We start from the raw sequence: 24,112 nt of genomic DNA on the forward strand, positions 1-24,112 counted from the left end.
TGAACGTGTTAAATTGGTCCGATGGAAGCCTTCCACGTAGAAGGTACCAGAACAAATTAATCAATCAAATCACTTGACAAACCAATAATTACTTGATCACTATTTGACAGACTAGAAGTCTTATAACTTAGATATTGTTCATCGCTCTTTGCTTCCGAGGAATAAAGAAAACCAAATCCCATAAGTATATTAAATCTCATTGAATTCACTGAAGTAGCTTCTTTTTTTCTCGATTGTCTTATACTTAACTTAGAATTGTTATTTGTTTAGGCATTTTATTGTAACCTTGTTATATGGCCGTGTAAGATGGCCGTAAACAGCCTCAAGGTAGGTTCGAGCTAAATTTACTCCTTCCGAAAACCAGAGATAATTTAAATGGTTTTACTGCCAGTTTTCTTTTTTTAGCTGTTAGCATCGCTTTTACGCGTGACAGTTCGTTCGGGGCAAAATTTGAAAATACGGAGTTTTTTATTTTAATTTCAGTTTTAATTTTATTTTATTTACATATAATGTTCGATCAAGCTGATATAATACTGATTAGAGTGTTGAGTTGAGTTAATGACTATGAAGACGAACTTATGCTTCTCGCTTTTATCCCCTATGCCTTGAAAGAGATGAATTAAAGTTACATGGTGATCCAAAAAGTAGCTGATCATAGAAAAAATTCGGTGATAAAGAATAAAAACTGATTCATATAATCATATACTAAGGGCAGAATTTTAATTAAAAAAAATCAAATGTTCAACAATCATGTCAACAATCTTCAACAAAAAACCCTAAAATTAGCTATCGATAGGAAAAAACTGACTCCCTTAACCCGTTTTGTCCCGAATTTATATATTAAAATGATACAAAAAGTGGTTTTAACGAAAAAGCGGTATAATATATTATCGAAATTAATTGGTTTTTCTACTGTTAGAGCATTCAAAAAGTCATTGATAGATCAAAAAGTACTTGCTCCTTATAATTCTTGATCTAATCAGAAATAACTAAATCATTGTGGTATCTGTGAATCCTTTAATTCACCCAGATAAATGAAAATGCTGAAAAAAAGTTTCCCACCACAATGAATGTCTTTGAAAAAAGGAACTGTCCTAAATATATGACGCTGGGCGTTAACCGGTTAACGTGTTTTTCCCGATATTGTTTATTAAAAAAATCCAATTTACTCTAACCCAATATAAATTATTATGCTAACGTCGATAGGTGATTAAATATAGAATTATATTTTTATCTTTTGACCAATACTTTACCTAAGTTTGTTTTAAATTTCTGTACCTCCATTCTTGTCCTTTTTTCCGAATCAATCCTTAAGAGCTCCATTTCTCATGAGGTTTATTTTACAGTTGTGCCTAAAATTGGGCTGGAAAGGTGCAGGACAAAAATGGGACATCTTGCCTTTAGTGTTGTCTGCTAACGGTCATGATCCTCAAGTATTCGATCTGCCTGAAGAACTGGTAATGAGAGTACACATCTCCCATCCAAAGTAAGAAAATCATTTAATTCGAAAAGAGGATAATTAAAACATTAAGGGAGTGGCAAAGTAATGTGTTTCGCACATTTATATAACACATTTTTACCGAAAAGTAATTACTTTAAATTCAAACAGATAAATTGTTAACAAACATTTATTTTGATCAATAACGCCATCACCTTCGTTATCAATATGCTTTGGGCATCTAGTGTATAGTGCGCAAAAAATAAACTGACCTCTCTGAATAAGTTTTGATCTAATGATCGGATTTCAACATTTTAAACTCAATCTTAATTGTTCAATAGGTGCAATATGCTTATTATTGCAGACGATACTTTAAAATACGAAATCAGACACAAAAATGTACTTATTCTGAATGAACATACCATTATTTCGTTGTATTCGGATTTTTGACCCCCAGTACATAAGGATAGCACGATTTAGAAAATATGGTCCCTATAGACTGATCAGGAGAGCGACCCAAAGTTTAGATCCCTTAATGCCAATATTATTTTTTGCGCCTTATACCTTAATCGATACATTTTTAAGCGAAAGGAAAGAATTCTTGCAATAAAATTGGTTTATCCAAAAATAATTTAATGCAAAAATTAAGTGTTAATAAATACATAATATTTTTTTATTATTTTATTTAAAACTAGTGGGCTGCGCCCCCTGCTCGCTAACGCTCGCCAACCCCCGAAAATTGCTACGCAATGTTATATGGTTTGCTCCGCAAACCAAGCTCGCTTCGCTCGCTACTAACTTAGGTTCATTGCAAATGCACAAAATTCTAAGAATTCAAAACAATCATTCAAATCCATATAACAACTTTTTTTTCTAAAAGAAATTACATCTTTTTAGTAAGTACTGAGTCCTTAAAATAAATTTGAATTAAAATAAATGACATGTAATTCGTTAAATCTATTAGAAATGTGCTATAGTATAAAATCTTAAGATAAAATTTCTAAAACTGATATCTCTTTAAAAAGATTAAAATTTCGGCTATAATTAAGTCTATTAAAAATTTAAATAAGTGAATTGCAATGGTAAAACCTGCATAAACAAATAAATTCTAGTAAAACAAATAAATTCGTGATATAAATCAAAAATTGTCAAATAAATTCGTAATACATAAATTCGTGAGAAAAAAACGCTTTCGACAAAAAACCAAAATAGAGATCTACCGACAAAGACTTCTGCCTAGCTTATGCTCTCCCTGGTAATTTCAGTTTCCGTTTTTAAAAGCGCTATATGTTGAGCCATCTTAGCTAGATTTGGCATGTGACATTTTTAGCGGTAATCATTGGTCTATTTTCTAGCGTTACCATTCGGGGAGTTGTAATGAGGCTTTTTTTTATCGCCGTGTAAGAGAAATATATATATAGATTAATCGAAAAATTTTTGAATTGTAAGGCATACAGTTTTAAAGAATGTAATTTTGCATGACAAAATACAAACTTTGAGCGAAATCGGTCAAATAGTTCTTGAAAAATTCCTTTTAATCCTATCCTGAATTTTATAAAAATCATATCGTTTAAAACTCGGATATTTTATAAAGATAAGAGCACCAGTTTTTGGACCGCTCTCCTAACCAAACTTTTGGAACTATATTTCCCGGATTTCGGCGACTCCCTAAACATTTTAGGCATCAGAAATCCGAATCCATTGAAAAAAAAGGTATATTAATTTTTTAAAAAATACGTTTTTGTGTATGATTTTGTAATTTAAAATAAGTAGAATATTTGCAGAAATTAAGTAGAATATTTGAGTTCACCTCTTCGAACCATTAAGATCGGTTGGTCTAAAGACCTAGAAGAAGATTTGTTGTTTAAATCAAAAGTTATTCCGGGTGGTACATTTCTGCCCATATATATATATATATATATATATATATATATATATATATATATATATATATATATATATATATATATATATATATATATATATATATATATATATATATATATATATATATATATATATATATATAAGTTCAAAATGAAGAATAAAACAAAGAAAAATTATAGACATATGAAAAAAAGGGGGTGGGAAATAATAAGTAAAAAAAAAAAAAAACAACAAACAATATTTTATTTAAAAAAAAAAAAAAAAAAAAAAAAAAAAAAAAAAAAAAAAAAGGAAATGTTAATTAAAAAACCGGAAAAAAAGCCGGAAAAAAAAGATATAATCTTTTCTTCAGCCCACACGATTATATCCGCAAAACAGAGTGCTTTCTGATATTGTATCAATAAAGCCAAAGCAAAATATATTAATACAATAGTGTGAGGAGCACTCAAAAAAATTTTTATTAAATAACTACGTAAAAATAAATATAACATGTAAAAACAGATAATAAAATAAAATAAAAAGAAAAAATAAAATAAAAAACATTAAAAAGGGGGGACTATAAAGCGAGTAGCAAAATCATAACAACTTACTTGGACAGTTATTTTTCAAGAATGATTTAAAAATGTTTTCGCAGAAAGATTGCCAGATTACAAAATATGAAAACAAAAGATGAAAACAAAAGCGCAAATTGAGTGTAACCAAAGGGTTCTAAAGTGTCGTTCTTACTGCACTGCTGAAGTGATTTGTTATTCTGAGTTTTGATTTGTTAGTTACCAAGGATGGGCCCGAAATGGATGTGCACAAGGTAATATTATACTGGATAATTTTAAAAATTGATCATAAATAGTTTTAGAAGATAGATGTTTATTTAAGAAAAAATATAAAATAGAAAAGAGAAACATAAATTGCCTGCTTTGTAAATAATTTTAGCCGCGGATTTGCACGATATAGATTAGTACATAGAAAAATTATTTAAATTATCAAAGAAAAATTTTTAATAGATAATTTTTAACACGGATTTGCCCGAAATGGATTTGCACATGGAAAAATTAACAAAGAAAAAATTTTAGCAGATAATTTTAACCACGGATTTGCCCGAAATGGATTTGCACATGGAATTGTATAAATTAATAAAGAAATTTTTAGCAAACAATTTATCCACGGATTTGCCCGAAATGGATTTGCACATGGAAAAACTGTATAGATTAACAAGGGAAATTATTTAGCAAAGGAATTTTTAGTAAATAATTCTAACCACGGATTTGCCCGAAATGGATTTGCACATGGAAAGATTAACAAAGAAAAAATTTTAGTACATAATTATAGCCACGGATTTGCCCGAAATGGATTTGCACATGGAAAAATTACATAAATTAACAAAGAAATTATTTAGTAAATAATTTTGGCAATGAATTTTGGCCTGAAATGGATTTGCACATGGGAAAATCATAAAAATTAACAAAAAAATGTTTAGAAAATATATCCACCAAAATATACGATTAATTCAATGATTTTATATAAAATTTTATTACATTAGTTGGGTATCCATTGTTTTTTATCAGATTTTGAAAGAGTTTATCGATTTGTATTTTGGATAAATAAATATTACTACATATTCTTTTAATTCTGTTCATTTCATTAAAAGTGGTATTTAAATAGATGCTCCTAGAAACATTAGAATTCCAAGTAACTAGTTTATTAATATTAAAATTAAAATCATTTCTTTTATCGTATAAATCAACAAAGCAGATATTTTCAACTTTCATAATACCCAAATCCAAAAAATTGAAATTAATATTATCATCATGATTACGAAGTAAGATTAATTCCTCAGGGTATATGTCACTCAATAAAACAGTAAAATCTTGGAAATTAAAGATAATTAAGTCATCAATATATCTAAAAACAAATTTAATACTCAGAGTAAAATTTTTTTCATAATAATGCAAAAATAAGTTAGCTAAGAGAGATGAATAATTAGATCCCTGTGGTATTCCATTAATTTGAAGAAAGATATCCCTTCCATTGTAAAGATAATTACTAAAAAGACAAAAATTAATCAGAATTTCCCAATAATCAAAATCGCAACAAAGGATATTTTTAAAATCATGGTAATAATTCAAAAGGACATCTTTTAGTTTAGAAAGGGGAATGCTATTGAAAAGATCCTGGAAATCAAAAGTCGCAATAGAATTAATTTTATTATGTTTAATGAAATTTAAAATCGGTTGATTATTAGTGATTATCCAAGAGAAACCTTCTTTAGTAATATAGTTAATAATCTTATTTAAGTAGTTAGAGAAAATGGTGCCAGGTTTAGTTAAATAAGTATTCGACCCACATGTGATAGTTCTAAATTTTACTGGAATTTTATGAAATTTAGGACTGATAATTAAGTAAGGAAATTGTATATTGCTAATTTTAATTTTTAATCTCTTGTAAAAAGCTAAAATTTTTTTAATGGCAATATTATTATTGAAATTACTAAGTTCAAAATTTTTACTATTTTTTAATTCCGTATTTAAAAGTTCAGCATAGAATTTTTTACAGAATATAGCATAATTATTGTTAGCTTTGTCTATGGGAGTAATTACAAAATTTTTTTGAAGTTGCTTAATTGATTGAACAATATTAGAAAAATTTGTTGAATTGTTATTCTTATTTAAATTATCCTTATTATTGAAAATAAAGTTTTTAAAGTAATAATAAACTTCCCATTTCCATTCTGTTAGCATACCTAAAGGTAAAGAGAATCTATTTGATATCTTTAAACAAAAACTATTGAGATCATTAAGAAAGTATTTTAGAATCTTATTGATTGATATATGGTAAATGGGTCTAAATTTTGTGCCTTTTATCATTAAATTCCTAAGTTCCAAGTTTTCTATAATATTTAAATTACCAGTGATAATATGTTTATGATGTTTATCAACAAAATCAAAATATTTATCCTCCTCACAGTGACATTCATAATCGGATATATTAATACTCCCTAAATTTTTGCTTATATCATTATAGTTAAAAATGGTTCTACCAAGTGATTTGTTATATTTAAAACTTTTAATAATGTTACTTATTATTTCCCACCCCCTTTTTTTCATATGTCTATAATTTTTCTTTGTTTTATTCTTCATTTTGAACTTATCTAATGAGTGCTGTTTACTTGCAGCTTAAGCGCAATAAATGTTACTTATTGTTTTCTTAATTTTCTTAGTGTTTTCTTGTATTTATTTTTTTATTATTATAGTGATCATATTTAATGCAGCTTTAGCGCTTAATATTATCTACTATTAACTTTCTTTCATTCTCCTTCTGTTTTCGTTTTTATTTCCAGTCTTTAGGACGTTACGTGTGTTTAGGATGTTGCTCTTTGAGCCTATTTTTATGGAATTAAACAATTATCACAATTTAGCGCCTGGTAAAAAATGTGTTCAATATTTAAATTATTCTTCATGTTGTACCCGGTACGGAGAGCCTAAATCAGAGGGGAACTTCGGATCGACATCCTGCTACTCTGAAAGCAAAAGCGAAAGCAAACGATTTTTTGAATTGCATTCTATTCCCGAAACTTTACCTTCCTATAAAGTGTGTGATGATAAAAGATGCAAAACTTGCCCTAATATTGACAAAAAACATACTGTTCCTTATAACGTTAGCTCCAAATCTTTTTGTAAAATTAAAAATGTTATTTATATGTTAACCTGTGGTTTCTGTAATATGAAATATGTTGGACAAACTAGTAACTCACTTAACATTCGAATTAATCAACACCGTTCTGATATTAACAGTAACAAGGCTATCAATAACTTGGAATTGAATCATTTTAGAGTACATAAATTTAACAGAGTCAAAATTAATATCTTAGATATTATAGAGGATTTAGATTTAAGACTACAGAAAGAAAATTACTACATGCTTCTATACAAAACAATTCTGCCGTATGGGCTAAACGATACCTTCCAACATACACAGATTAACTACAATAACTCATCAACTTATTCACTTTTTCATATTAAAGATAAGCGTACAAATCGAGGTAAACGGGGTTCAAGAAGTAATAGAAACTCTCTTAATAGTGACAAATTAAATATAAAATTTCTTTCTAATATGGAAAAAGACTTTAATAAACAATATAGTATTAAACCAATTAAAGATTTTGTCTTCTCCCTTAAGAATTATGAAACATATAAGTTCTACGATCTTATTATTAACTTTTCTTTCATTAACTTACATTTCAAAATTCTTTGTTTCGATCTTATAAAAGCCAAAATGAGCAAAATTTTGCCTAATAATAAGAAAAGTTTAGATAATTTATATTTTGTTATTAACTTTCAAAATCCTATTTTCGATAAGATCAAATTTCACAACATATTTGAAAATTTTAAAGCTTTATTTCCATTAAAAGATTTTAACATTATTAAAAGTTTTAAATATAACAAATCACTTGGTAGAACCATTTTTAACTATAATGATATAAGCAAAAATTTAGGGAGTATTAATATATCCGATTATGAATGTCACTGTGAGGAGGATAAATATTTTGATTTTGTTGATAAACATCATAAACATATTATCACTGGTAATTTAAATATTATAGAAAACTTGGAACTTAGGAATTTAATGATAAAAGGCACAAAATTTAGACCCATTTACCATATATCAATCAATAAGATTCTAAAATACTTTCTTAATGATCTCAATAGTTTTTGTTTAAAGATATCAAATAGATTCTCTTTACCTTTAGGTATGCTAACAGAATGGAAATGGGAAGTTTATTATTACTTTAAAAACTTTATTTTCAATAATAAGGATAATTTAAATAAGAATAACAATTCAACAAATTTTTCTAATATTGTTCAATCAATTAAGCAACTTCAAAAAAATTTTGTAATTACTCCCATAGACAAAGCTAACAATAATTATGCTATATTCTGTAAAAAATTCTATGCTGAACTTTTAAATACGGAATTAAAAAATAGTAAAAATTTTGAACTTAGTAATTTCAATAATAATATTGCCATTAAAAAAATTTTAGCTTTTTACAAGAGATTAAAAATTAAAATTAGCAATATACAATTTCCTTACTTAATTATCAGTCCTAAATTTCATAAAATTCCAGTAAAATTTAGAACTATCACATGTGGGTCGAATACTTATTTAACTAAACCTGGCACCATTTTCTCTAACTACTTAAATAAGATTATTAACTATATTACTAAAGAAGGTTTCTCTTGGATAATCACTAATAATCAACCGATTTTAAATTTCATTAAACATAATAAAATTAATTCTATTGCGACTTTTGATTTCCAGGATCTTTTCAATAGCATTCCCCTTTCTAAACTAAAAGATGTCCTTTTGAATTATTACCATGATTTTAAAAATATCCTTTGTTGCGATTTTGATTATTGGGAAATTCTGATTAATTTTTGTCTTTTTAGTAATTATCTTTACAATGGAAGGGATATCTTTCTTCAAATTAATGGAATACCACAGGGATCTAATTATTCATCTCTCTTAGCTAACTTATTTTTGCATTATTATGAAAAAAATTTTACTCTGAGTATTAAATTTGTTTTTAGATATATTGATGACTTAATTATCTTTAATTTCCAAGATTTTACTGTTTTATTGAGTGACATATACCCTGAGGAATTAATCTTACTTCGTAATCATGATGATAATATTAATTTCAATTTTTTGGATTTGGGTATTATGAAAGTTGAAAATATCTGCTTTGTTGATTTATACGATAAAAGAAATGATTTTAATTTTAATATTAATAAACTAGTTACTTGGAATTCTAATGTTTCTAGGAGCATCTATTTAAATACCACTTTTAATGAAATGAACAGAATTAAAAGAATATGTAGTAATATTTATTTATCCAAAATACAAATCGATAAACTCTTTCAAAATCTGATAAAAAACAATGGATACCCAACTAATGTAATAAAATTTTATATAAAATCATTGAATTAATCGTATATTTTGGTGGATATATTTTCTAAACATTTTTTTGTTAATTTTTATGATTTTCCCATGTGCAAATCCATTTCAGGCCAAAATTCATTGCCAAAATTATTTACTAAATAATTTCTTTGTTAATTTATGTAATTTTTCCATGTGCAAATCCATTTCGGGCAAATCCGTGGCTATAATTATGTACTAAAAATTTTTTCTTTGTTAATCTTTCCATGTGCAAATCCATTTCGGGCAAATCCGTGGTTAGAATTATTTACTAAAAATTCCTTTGCTAAATAATTTCCCTTGTTAATCTATACAGTTTTTCCATGTGCAAATCCATTTCGGGCAAATCCGTGGATAAATTGTTTGCTAAAAATTTCTTTATTAATTTATACAATTCCATGTGCAAATCCATTTCGGGCAAATCCGTGGTTAAAATTATCTGCTAAAATTTTTTCTTTGTTAATTTTTCCATGTGCAAATCCATTTCGGGCAAATCCGTGTTAAAAATTATCTATTAAAAATTTTTCTTTGATAATTTAAATAATTTTTCTATGTACTAATCTATATCGTGCAAATCCGCGGCTAAAATTATTTACAAAGCAGGCAATTTATGTTTCTCTTTTCTATTTTATATTTTTTCTTAAATAAACATCTATCTTCTAAAACTATTTATGATCAATTTTTAAAATTATCCAGTATAATATTACCTTGTGCACATCCATTTCGGGCCCATCCTTGGTAACTAACAAATCAAAACTCAGAATAACAAATCACTTCAGCAGTGCAGTAAGAACGACACTTTAGAACCCTTTGGTTACACTCAATTTGCGCTTTTGTTTTCATCTTTTGTTTTCATATTTTGTAATCTGGCAATCTTTCTGCGAAAACATTTTTAAATCATTCTTGAAAAATAACTGTCCAAGTAAGTTGTTATGATTTTGCTACTCGCTTTATAGTCCCCCCTTTTTAATGTTTTTTATTTTATTTTTTCTTTTTATTTTATTTTATTATCTGTTTTTACATGTTATATTTATTTTTACGTAGTTATTTAATAAAAATTTTTTTGAGTGCTCCTCACACTATTGTATTAATATATTTTGCTTTGGCTTTATTGATACAATATCAGAAAGCACTCTGTTTTGCGGATATAATCGTGTGGGCTGAAGAAAAGATTATATCTTTTTTTTCCGGCTTTTTTTCCGGTTTTTTAATTAACATTTCCTTTTTTTTTTTTTTTTTTTTTTTTTTTTTTTTTTTTTAAATAAAATATTGTTTGTTGTTTTTTTTTTTTTACTTATTATTTCCCACCCCCTTTTTTTCATATGTCTATAATTTTTCTTTGTTTTATTCTTCATTTTGAACTTATCTAATGAGTGCTGTTTACTTGCAGCTTAAGCGCAATAAATGTTACTTATTGTTTTCTTAATTTTCTTAGTGTTTTCTTGTATTTATTTTTTTATTATTATAGTGATCATATTTAATGCAGCTTTAGCGCTTAATATTATCTACTATTAACTTTCTTTCATTCTCCTTCTGTTTTCGTTTTTATTTCCAGTCTTTAGGACGTTACGTGTGTTTAGGATGTTGCTCTTTGAGCCTATTTTTATGGAATTAAACAATTATCACAATTTAGCGCCTGGTAAAAAATGTGTTCAATATTTAAATTATTCTTCATGTTGTACCCGGTACGGAGAGCCTAAATCAGAGGGGAACTTCGGATCGACATCCTGCTACTCTGAAAGCAAAAGCGAAAGCAAACGATTTTTTGAATTGCATTCTATTCCCGAAACTTTACCTTCCTATAAAGCGTGTGATGATAAAAGATGCAAAACTTGCCCTAATATTGACAAAAAACATACTGTTCCTTATAACGTTAGCTCCAAATCTTTTTGTAAAATTAAAAATGTTATTTATATGTTAACCTGTGGTTTCTGTAATATGAAATATGTTGGACAAACTAGTAACTCACTTAACATTCGAATTAATCAACACCGTTCTGATATTAACAGTAACAAGGCTATCAATAACTTGGAATTGAATCATTTTAGAGTACATAAATTTAACAGAGTCAAAATTAATATCTTAGATATTATAGAGGATTTAGATTTAAGACTACAGAAAGAAAATTACTACATGCTTCTATACAAAACAATTCTGCCGTATGGGCTAAACGATACCTTCCAACATACACAGATTAACTACAATAACTCATCAACTTATTCACTTTTTCATATTAAAGATAAGCGTACAAATCGAGGTAAACGGGGTTCAAGAAGTAATAGAAACTCTCTTAATAGTGACAAATTAAATATAAAATTTCTTTCTAATATGGAAAAAGACTTTAATAAACAATATAGTATTAAACCAATTAAAGATTTTGTCTTCTCCCTTAAGAATTATGAAACATATAAGTTCTACGATCTTATTATTAACTTTTCTTTCATTAACTTACATTTCAAAATTCTTTGTTTCGATCTTATAAAAGCCAAAATGAGCAAAATTTTGCCTAATAATAAGAAAAGTTTAGATAATTTATATTTTGTTATTAACTTTCAAAATCCTATTTTCGATAAGATCAAATTTCACAACATATTTGAAAATTTTAAAGCTTTATTTCCATTAAAAGATTTTAACATTATTAAAAGTTTTAAATATAACAAATCACTTGGTAGAACCATTTTTAACTATAATGATATAAGCAAAAATTTAGGGAGTATTAATATATCCGATTATGAATGTCACTGTGAGGAGGATAAATATTTTGATTTTGTTGATAAACATCATAAACATATTATCACTGGTAATTTAAATATTATAGAAAACTTGGAACTTAGGAATTTAATGATAAAAGGCACAAAATTTAGACCCATTTACCATATATCAATCAATAAGATTCTAAAATACTTTCTTAATGATCTCAATAGTTTTTGTTTAAAGATATCAAATAGATTCTCTTTACCTTTAGGTATGCTAACAGAATGGAAATGGGAAGTTTATTATTACTTTAAAAACTTTATTTTCAATAATAAGGATAATTTAAATAAGAATAACAATTCAACAAATTTTTCTAATATTGTTCAATCAATTAAGCAACTTCAAAAAAATTTTGTAATTACTCCCATAGACAAAGCTAACAATAATTATGCTATATTCTGTAAAAAATTCTATGCTGAACTTTTAAATACGGAATTAAAAAATAGTAAAAATTTTGAACTTAGTAATTTCAATAATAATATTGCCATTAAAAAAATTTTAGCTTTTTACAAGAGATTAAAAATTAAAATTAGCAATATACAATTTCCTTACTTAATTATCAGTCCTAAATTTCATAAAATTCCAGTAAAATTTAGAACTATCACATGTGGGTCGAATACTTATTTAACTAAACCTGGCACCATTTTCTCTAACTACTTAAATAAGATTATTAACTATATTACTAAAGAAGGTTTCTCTTGGATAATCACTAATAATCAACCGATTTTAAATTTCATTAAACATAATAAAATTAATTCTATTGCGACTTTTGATTTCCAGGATCTTTTCAATAGCATTCCCCTTTCTAAACTAAAAGATGTCCTTTTGAATTATTACCATGATTTTAAAAATATCCTTTGTTGCGATTTTGATTATTGGGAAATTCTGATTAATTTTTGTCTTTTTAGTAATTATCTTTACAATGGAAGGGATATCTTTCTTCAAATTAATGGAATACCACAGGGATCTAATTATTCATCTCTCTTAGCTAACTTATTTTTGCATTATTATGAAAAAAATTTTACTCTGAGTATTAAATTTGTTTTTAGATATATTGATGACTTAATTATCTTTAATTTCCAAGATTTTACTGTTTTATTGAGTGACATATACCCTGAGGAATTAATCTTACTTCGTAATCATGATGATAATATTAATTTCAATTTTTTGGATTTGGGTATTATGAAAGTTGAAAATATCTGCTTTGTTGATTTATACGATAAAAGAAATGATTTTAATTTTAATATTAATAAACTAGTTACTTGGAATTCTAATGTTTCTAGGAGCATCTATTTAAATACCACTTTTAATGAAATGAACAGAATTAAAAGAATATGTAGTAATATTTATTTATCCAAAATACAAATCGATAAACTCTTTCAAAATCTGATAAAAAACAATGGATACCCAACTAATGTAATAAAATTTTATATAAAATCATTGAATTAATCGTATATTTTGGTGGATATATTTTCTAAACATTTTTTTGTTAATTTTTATGATTTTCCCATGTGCAAATCCATTTCAGGCCAAAATTCATTGCCAAAATTATTTACTAAATAATTTCTTTGTTAATTTATGTAATTTTTCCATGTGCAAATCCATTTCGGGCAAATCCGTGGCTATAATTATGTACTAAAATTTTTTCTTTGTTAATCTTTCCATGTGCAAATCCATTTCGGGCAAATCCGTGGTTAGAATTATTTACTAAAAATTCCTTTGCTAAATAATTTCCCTTGTTAATCTATACAGTTTTTCCATGTGCAAATCCATTTCGGGCAAATCCGTGGATAAATTGTTTGCTAAAAATTTCTTTATTAATTTATACAATTCCATGTGCAAATCCATTTCGGGCAAATCCGTGGTTAAAATTATCTGCTAAAATTTTTTCTTTGTTAATTTTTCCATGTGCAAATCCATTTCGGGCAAATCCGTGTTAAAAATTATCTATTAAAAATTTTTCTTTGATAATTTAAATAATTTTTCTATGTACTAATCTATATCGTGCAAATCCGCGGCTAAAATTATTTACAAAGCAGGCAATTTATGTTTCTCTTTTCTATTTTATATTTTTTCTTAAATAAACATCTATCTTCTAAAACTATTTATGATCAATTTTTAAAATTATCCAGTATAATATTACCTTGTGCACATCCATTTCGGGCCCATCCTTGGTAACTAACAAATCAAAACTCAGAATAACAAATCACTTCAGCAGTGCAGTAAGAACGACACTTTAGAACCCTTTGGTTACACTCAATTTGCGCTTTTGTTTTCATCTTTTGTTTTCATATTTTGTAATCTGGCAATCTTTCTGCGAAAACATTTTTAAATCATTCTTGAAAAATAACTGTCCAAGTAAGTTGTTATGATTTTGCTACTCGCTTTATAGTCCCCCCTTTTTAATGTTTTTTATTTTATTTTTTCTTTTTATTTTATTTTATTATCTGTTTTTACATGTTATATTTATTTTTACGTAGTTATTTAATAAAAATTTTTTTGAGTGCTCCTCACACTATTGTATTAATATATTTTGCTTTGGCTTTATTGATACAATATCAGAAAGCACTCTGTTTTGCGGATATAATCGTGTGGGCTGAAGAAAAGATTATATCTTTTTTTTCCGGCTTTTTTTCCGGTTTTTTAATTAACATTTCCTTTTTTTTTTTTTTTTTTTTTTTTTTTTTTTTTTTTTAAAATAAAATATTGTTTGTTGTTTTTTTTTTTTACTTATTATTTCCCACCCCCTTTTTTTCATATGTCTATAATTTTTCTTTGTTTTATTCTTCATTTTGAACTTATCTAATGAGTGCTGTTTACTTGCAGCTTAAGCGCAATAAATGTTACTTATTGTTTTCTTAATTTTCTTAGTGTTTTCTTGTATTTATTTTTTTATTATTATAGTGATCATATTTAATGCAGCTTTAGCGCTTAATATTATCTACTATTAACTTTCTTTCATTCTCCTTCTGTTTTCGTTTTTATTTCCAGTCTTTAGGACGTTACGTGTGTTTAGGATGTTGCTCTTTGAGCCTATTTTTATGGAATTAAACAATTATCACAATTTAGCGCCTGGTAAAAAATGTGTTCAATATTTAAATTATTCTTCATGTTGTACCCGGTACGGAGAGCCTAAATCAGAGGGGAACTTCGGATCGACATCCTGCTACTCTGAAAGCAAAAGCGAAAGCAAACGATTTTTTGAATTGCATTCTATTCCCGAAACTTTACCTTCCTATAAAGCGTGTGATGATAAAAGATGCAAAACTTGCCCTAATATTGACAAAAAACATACTGTTCCTTATAACGTTAGCTCCAAATCTTTTTGTAAAATTAAAAATGTTATTTATATGTTAACCTGTGGTTTCTGTAATATGAAATATGTTGGACAAACTAGTAACTCACTTAACATTCGAATTAATCAACACCGTTCTGATATTAACAGTAACAAGGCTATCAATAACTTGGAATTGAATCATTTTAGAGTACATAAATTTAACAGAGTCAAAATTAATATCTTAGATATTATAGAGGATTTAGATTTAAGACTACAGAAAGAAAATTACTACATGCTTCTATACAAAACAATTCTGCCGTATGGGCTAAACGATACCTTCCAACATACACAGATTAACTACAATAACTCATCAACTTATTCACTTTTTCATATTAAAGATAAGCGTACAAATCGAGGTAAACGGGGTTCAAGAAGTAATAGAAACTCTCTTAATAGTGACAAATTAAATATAAAATTTCTTTCTAATATGGAAAAAGACTTTAATAAACAATATAGTATTAAACCAATTAAAGATTTTGTCTTCTCCCTTAAGAATTATGAAACATATAAGTTCTACGATCTTATTATTAACTTTTCTTTCATTAACTTACATTTCAAAATTCTTTGTTTCGATCTTATAAAAGCCAAAATGAGCAAAATTTTGCCTAATAATAAGAAAAGTTTAGATAATTTATATTTTGTTATTAACTTTCAAAATCCTATTTTCGATAAGATCAAATTTCACAACATATTTGAAAATTTTAAAGCTTTATTTCCATTAAAAGATTTTAACATTATTAAAAGTTTTAAATATAACAAATCACTTGGTAGAACCATTTTTAACTATAATGATATAAGCAAAAATTTAGGGAGTATTAATATATCCGATTATGAATGTCACTGTGAGGAGGATAAATATTTTGATTTTGTTGATAAACATCATAAACATATTATCACTGGTAATTTAAATATTATAGAAAACTTGGAACTTAGGAATTTAATGATAAAAGGCACAAAATTTAGACCCATTTACCATATATCAATCAATAAGATTCTAAAATACTTTCTTAATGATCTCAATAGTTTTTGTTTAAAGATATCAAATAGATTCTCTTTACCTTTAGGTATGCTAACAGAATGGAAATGGGAAGTTTATTATTACTTTAAAAACTTTATTTTCAATAATAAGGATAATTTAAATAAGAATAACAATTCAACAAATTTTTCTAATATTGTTCAATCAATTAAGCAACTTCAAAAAAATTTTGTAATTACTCCCATAGACAAAGCTAACAATAATTATGCTATATTCTGTAAAAAATTCTATGCTGAACTTTTAAATACGGAATTAAAAAATAGTAAAAATTTTGAACTTAGTAATTTCAATAATAATATTGCCATTAAAAAAATTTTAGCTTTTTACAAGAGATTAAAAATTAAAATTAGCAATATACAATTTCCTTACTTAATTATCAGTCCTAAATTTCATAAAATTCCAGTAAAATTTAGAACTATCACATGTGGGTCGAATACTTATTTAACTAAACCTGGCACCATTTTCTCTAACTACTTAAATAAGATTATTAACTATATTACTAAAGAAGGTTTCTCTTGGATAATCACTAATAATCAACCGATTTTAAATTTCATTAAACATAATAAAATTAATTCTATTGCGACTTTTGATTTCCAGGATCTTTTCAATAGCATTCCCCTTTCTAAACTAAAAGATGTCCTTTTGAATTATTACCATGATTTTAAAAATATCCTTTGTTACGATTTTGATTATTGGGAAATTCTGATTAATTTTTGTCTTTTTAGTAATTATCTTTACAATGGAAGGGATATCTTTCTTCAAATTAATGGAATACCACAGGGATCTAATTATTCATCTCTCTTAGCTAACTTATTTTTGCATTATTATGAAAAAAATTTTACTCTGAGTATTAAATTTGTTTTTAGATATATTGATGACTTAATTATCTTTAATTTCCAAGATTTTACTGTTTTATTGAGTGACATATACCCTGAGGAATTAATCTTACTTCGTAATCATGATGATAATATTAATTTCAATTTTTTGGATTTGGGTATTATGAAAGTTGAAAATATCTGCTTTGTTGATTTATACGATAAAAGAAATGATTTTAATTTTAATATTAATAAACTAGTTACTTGGAATTCTAATGTTTCTAGGAGCATCTATTTAAATACCACTTTTAATGAAATGAACAGAATTAAAAGAATATGTAGTAATATTTATTTATCCAAAATACAAATCGATAAACTCTTTCAAAATCTGATAAAAAACAATGGATACCCAACTAATGTAATAAAATTTTATATAAAATCATTGAATTAATCGTATATTTTGGTGGATATATTTTCTAAACATTTTTTTGTTAATTTTTATGATTTTCCCATGTGCAAATCCATTTCAGGCCAAAATTCATTGCCAAAATTATTTACTAAATAATTTCTTTGTTAATTTATGTAATTTTTCCATGTGCAAATCCATTTCGGGCAAATCCGTGGCTATAATTATGTACTAAAATTTTTTCTTTGTTAATCTTTCCATGTGCAAATCCATTTCGGGCAAATCCGTGGTTAGAATTATTTACTAAAAATTCCTTTGCTAAATAATTTCCCTTGTTAATCTATACAGTTTTTCCATGTGCAAATCCATTTCGGGCAAATCCGTGGATAAATTGTTTGCTAAAAATTTCTTTATTAATTTATACAATTCCATGTGCAAATCCATTTCGGGCAAATCCGTGGTTAAAATTATCTGCTAAAATTTTTTCTTTGTTAATTTTTCCATGTGCAAATCCATTTCGGGCAAATCCGTGTTAAAAATTATCTATTAAAAATTTTTCTTTGATAATTTAAATAATTTTTCTATGTACTAATCTATATCGTGCAAATCCGCGGCTAAAATTATTTACAAAGCAGGCAATTTATGTTTCTCTTTTCTATTTTATATTTTTTCTTAAATAAACATCTATCTTCTAAAACTATTTATGATCAATTTTTAAAATTATCCAGTATAATATTACCTTGTGCACATCCATTTCGGGCCCATCCTTGGTAACTAACAAATCAAAACTCAGAATAACAAATCACTTCAGCAGTGCAGTAAGAACGACACTTTAGAACCCTTTGGTTACACTCAATTTGCGCTTTTGTTTTCATCTTTTGTTTTCATATTTTGTAATCTGGCAATCTTTCTGCGAAAACATTTTTAAATCATTCTTGAAAAATAACTGTCCAAGTAAGTTGTTATGATTTTGCTACTCGCTTTATAGTCCCCCCTTTTTAATGTTTTTTATTTTATTTTTTCTTTTTATTTTATTTTATTATCTGTTTTTACATGTTATATTTATTTTTACGTAGTTATTTAATAAAAATTTTTTTGAGTGCTCCTCACACTATTGTATTAATATATTTTGCTTTGGCTTTATTGATACAATATCAGAAAGCACTCTGTTTTGCGGATATAATCGTGTGGGCTGAAGAAAAGATTATATCTTTTTTTTCCGGCTTTTTTTCCGGTTTTTTAATTAACATTTCCTTTTTTTTTTTTTTTTTTTTTTTTTTTTTTTTTTTTTTTTTTTTTAAAATAAAATATTGTTTGTTGTTTTTTTTTTTTACTTATTATTTCCCACCCCCTTTTTTTCATATGTCTATAATTTTTCTTTGTTTTATTCTTCATTTTGAACTTATCTAATGAGTGCTGTTTACTTGCAGCTTAAGCGCAATAAATGTTACTTATTGTTTTCTTAATTTTCTTAGTGTTTTCTTGTATTTATTTTTTTATTATTATAGTGATCATATTTAATGCAGCTTTAGCGCTTAATATTATCTACTATTAACTTTCTTTCATTCTCCTTCTGTTTTCGTTTTTATTTCCAGTCTTTAGGACGTTACGTGTGTTTAGGATGTTGCTCTTTGAGCCTATTTTTATGGAATTAAACAATTATCACAATTTAGCGCCTGGTAAAAAATGTGTTCAATATTTAAATTATTCTTCATGTTGTACCCGGTACGGAGAGCCTAAATCAGAGGGGAACTTCGGATCGACATCCTGCTACTCTGAAAGCAAAAGCGAAAGCAAACGATTTTTTGAATTGCATTCTATTCCCGAAACTTTACCTTCCTATAAAGCGTGTGATGATAAAAGATGCAAAACTTGCCCTAATATTGACAAAAAACATACTGTTCCTTATAACGTTAGCTCCAAATCTTTTTGTAAAATTAAAAATGTTATTTATATGTTAACCTGTGGTTTCTGTAATATGAAATATGTTGGACAAACTAGTAACTCACTTAACATTCGAATTAATCAACACCGTTCTGATATTAACAGTAACAAGGCTATCAATAACTTGGAATTGAATCATTTTAGAGTACATAAATTTAACAGAGTCAAAATTAATATCTTAGATATTATAGAGGATTTAGATTTAAGACTACAGAAAGAAAATTACTACATGCTTCTATACAAAACAATTCTGCCGTATGGGCTAAACGATACCTTCCAACATACACAGATTAACTACAATAACTCATCAACTTATTCACTTTTTCATATTAAAGATAAGCGTACAAATCGAGGTAAACGGGGTTCAAGAAGTAATAGAAACTCTCTTAATAGTGACAAATTAAATATAAAATTTCTTTCTAATATGGAAAAAGACTTTAATAAACAATATAGTATTAAACCAATTAAAGATTTTGTCTTCTCCCTTAAGAATTATGAAACATATAAGTTCTACGATCTTATTATTAACTTTTCTTTCATTAACTTACATTTCAAAATTCTTTGTTTCGATCTTATAAAAGCCAAAATGAGCAAAATTTTGCCTAATAATAAGAAAAGTTTAGATAATTTATATTTTGTTATTAACTTTCAAAATCCTATTTTCGATAAGATCAAATTTCACAACATATTTGAAAATTTTAAAGCTTTATTTCCATTAAAAGATTTTAACATTATTAAAAGTTTTAAATATAACAAATCACTTGGTAGAACCATTTTTAACTATAATGATATAAGCAAAAATTTAGGGAGTATTAATATATCCGATTATGAATGTCACTGTGAGGAGGATAAATATTTTGATTTTGTTGATAAACATCATAAACATATTATCACTGGTAATTTAAATATTATAGAAAACTTGGAACTTAGGAATTTAATGATAAAAGGCACAAAATTTAGACCCATTTACCATATATCAATCAATAAGATTCTAAAATACTTTCTTAATGATCTCAATAGTTTTTGTTTAAAGATATCAAATAGATTCTCTTTACCTTTAGGTATGCTAACAGAATGGAAATGGGAAGTTTATTATTACTTTAAAAACTTTATTTTCAATAATAAGGATAATTTAAATAAGAATAACAATTCAACAAATTTTTCTAATATTGTTCAATCAATTAAGCAACTTCAAAAAAATTTTGTAATTACTCCCATAGACAAAGCTAACAATAATTATGCTATATTCTGTAAAAAATTCTATGCTGAACTTTTAAATACGGAATTAAAAAATAGTAAAAATTTTGAACTTAGTAATTTCAATAATAATATTGCCATTAAAAAAATTTTAGCTTTTTACAAGAGATTAAAAATTAAAATTAGCAATATACAATTTCCTTACTTAATTATCAGTCCTAAATTTCATAAAATTCCAGTAAAATTTAGAACTATCACATGTGGGTCGAATACTTATTTAACTAAACCTGGCACCATTTTCTCTAACTACTTAAATAAGATTATTAACTATATTACTAAAGAAGGTTTCTCTTGGATAATCACTAATAATCAACCGATTTTAAATTTCATTAAACATAATAAAATTAATTCTATTGCGACTTTTGATTTCCAGGATCTTTTCAATAGCATTCCCCTTTCTAAACTAAAAGATGTCCTTTTGAATTATTACCATGATTTTAAAAATATCCTTTGTTGCGATTTTGATTATTGGGAAATTCTGATTAATTTTTGTCTTTTTAGTAATTATCTTTACAATGGAAGGGATATCTTTCTTCAAATTAATGGAATACCACAGGGATCTAATTATTCATCTCTCTTAGCTAACTTATTTTTGCATTATTATGAAAAAAATTTTACTCTGAGTATTAAATTTGTTTTTAGATATATTGATGACTTAATTATCTTTAATTTCCAAGATTTTACTGTTTTATTGAGTGACATATACCCTGAGGAATTAATCTTACTTCGTAATCATGATGATAATATTAATTTCAATTTTTTGGATTTGGGTATTATGAAAGTTGAAAATATCTGCTTTGTTGATTTATACGATAAAAGAAATGATTTTAATTTTAATATTAATAAACTAGTTACTTGGAATTCTAATGTTTCTAGGAGCATCTATTTAAATACCACTTTTAATGAAATGAACAGAATTAAAAGAATATGTAGTAATATTTATTTATCCAAAATACAAATCGATAAACTCTTTCAAAATCTGATAAAAAACAATGGATACCCAACTAATGTAATAAAATTTTATATAAAATCATTGAATTAATCGTATATTTTGGTGGATATATTTTCTAAACATTTTTTTGTTAATTTTTATGATTTTCCCATGTGCAAATCCATTTCAGGCCAAAATTCATTGCCAAAATTATTTACTAAATAATTTCTTTGTTAATTTATGTAATTTTTCCATGTGCAAATCCATTTCGGGCAAATCCGTGGCTATAATTATGTACTAAAATTTTTTCTTTGTTAATCTTTCCATGTGCAAATCCATTTCGGGCAAATCCGTGGTTAGAATTATTTACTAAAAATTCCTTTGCTAAATAATTTCCCTTGTTAATCTATACAGTTTTTCCATGTGCAAATCCATTTCGGGCAAATCCGTGGATAAATTGTTTGCTAAAAATTTCTTTATTAATTTATACAATTCCATGTGCAAATCCATTTCGGGCAAATCCGTGGTTAAAATTATCTGCTAAAATTTTTTCTTTGTTAATTTTTCCATGTGCAAATCCATTTCGGGCAAATCCGTGTTAAAAATTATCTATTAAAAATTTTTCTTTGATAATTTAAATAATTTTTCTATGTACTAATCTATATCGTGCAAATCCGCGGCTAAAATTATTTACAAAGCAGGCAATTTATGTTTCTCTTTTCTATTTTATATTTTTTCTTAAATAAACATCTATCTTCTAAAACTATTTATGATCAATTTTTAAAATTATCCAGTATAATATTACCTTGTGCACATCCATTTCGGGCCCATCCTTGGTAACTAACAAATCAAAACTCAGAATAACAAATCACTTCAGCAGTGCAGTAAGAACGACACTTTAGAACCCTTTGGTTACACTCAATTTGCGCTTTTGTTTTCATCTTTTGTTTTCATATTTTGTAATCTGGCAATCTTTCTGCGAAAACATTTTTAAATCATTCGTGAAAAATAACTGTCCAAGTAAGTTGTTATGATTTTGCTACTCGCTTTATAGTCCCCCCTTTTTAATGTTTTTTATTTTATTTTTTCTTTTTATTTTATTTTATTATCTGTTTTTACATGTTATATTTATTTTTACGTAGTTATTTAATAAAAATTTTTTTGAGTGCTCCTCACACTATTGTATTAATATATTTTGCTTTGGCTTTATTGATACAATATCAGAAAGCACTCTGTTTTGCGGATATAATCGTGTGGGCTGAAGAAAAGATTATATCTTTTTTTTCCGGCTTTTTTTCCGGTTTTTTAATTAACATTTCCTTTTTTTTTTTTTTTTTTTTTTTTTTTTTTTTTTTTTTTTTTTTTAAATAAAATATTGTTTGTTGTTTTTTTTTTTTTACTTATTATTTCCCACCCCCTTTTTTTCATATGTCTATAATTTTTCTTTGTTTTATTCTTCATTTTGAACTTATCTAATGAGTGCTGTTTACTTGCAGCTTAAGCGCAATAAATGTTACTTATTGTTTTCTTAATTTTCTTAGTGTTTTCTTGTATTTATTTTTTTATATATATATATATATATATATATATATATATATATATATATATATATATATATATATATATATATATATATATATATATATATATATATATATATATATATATATATATATATATATATATATATATATATATATATATATATATATATATATATATATATATATATATGGGCAGATCTCAAAAACCTTGAACTTTTGATAATAAAAAAAATAATAAAAAATAATAGGCACATTATTTTTACACCTCCAAAATTGTTTGAAAATGTATTATGTATTTATTTTACAGCGACACGATAATTATGTCGGCCGTAATATATACGTTTTATTCTCATCGACAACCATTGAGTTTTTTCAGAGTGCAAGAAAGTTCCAAGTGTATTTTGGGACAATTAATTTGAAGTAAACCTAAGAAATCCATTGATTTGACTGTAAAAACTTGAGGTTTGAGGACGCTACGTACACAGAGAAGTAAATACCTCCTCTTTGAAATACTCTATATATAAATATATGAAATACTTATTCTATAGCAGCAGACGGCCTTAGACTACTTGGTGAGGGGAGTTCCTTCTTTAGACAAACTATACATGTTTTTAATTTGACTGCTGCCTTTTAGTTTAGTTTTTAAGTAAAACAGTCTCCCATTGGTTAAGAGGATTATATATATCAAAATCATTATTTTCGCCATTTAATTTTTGTCCATCTAATCTTAGCCAAAATAAAAGAAAATGAACTGTAATCTTTGCCAAATCAATTTATTTGTGAATCAAAAATA

General features: G+C 26.0%; 1 protein-coding gene across 3 annotated transcripts in view; it reads left to right on the forward strand.

Annotated features, from left to right (window-relative positions):
- Nos (Nitric oxide synthase) overlaps positions 1–24,112 on the forward strand; it is a 236,415-nt gene that overhangs the window by 134,371 nt on the left and 77,932 nt on the right. For all 3 annotated transcript variants that reach the window (XM_071182105.2, XM_071182103.2, XM_071182106.2), the window contains exon 7: positions 1,347–1,486. In XM_071182105.2, the coding sequence (XP_071038206.2) occupies positions 1,347–1,486 (140 nt within the window). The remainder of the gene's footprint in view (positions 1–1,346; positions 1,487–24,112) is intronic.

Source organism: Parasteatoda tepidariorum, chromosome 4 (genome assembly GCF_982258835.1).
Source record: "Parasteatoda tepidariorum strain Cologne lab strain chromosome 4, Ptep-v5.0, whole genome shotgun sequence".
Lineage (NCBI taxonomy): Eukaryota > Metazoa > Arthropoda > Arachnida > Araneae > Theridiidae > Parasteatoda > Parasteatoda tepidariorum.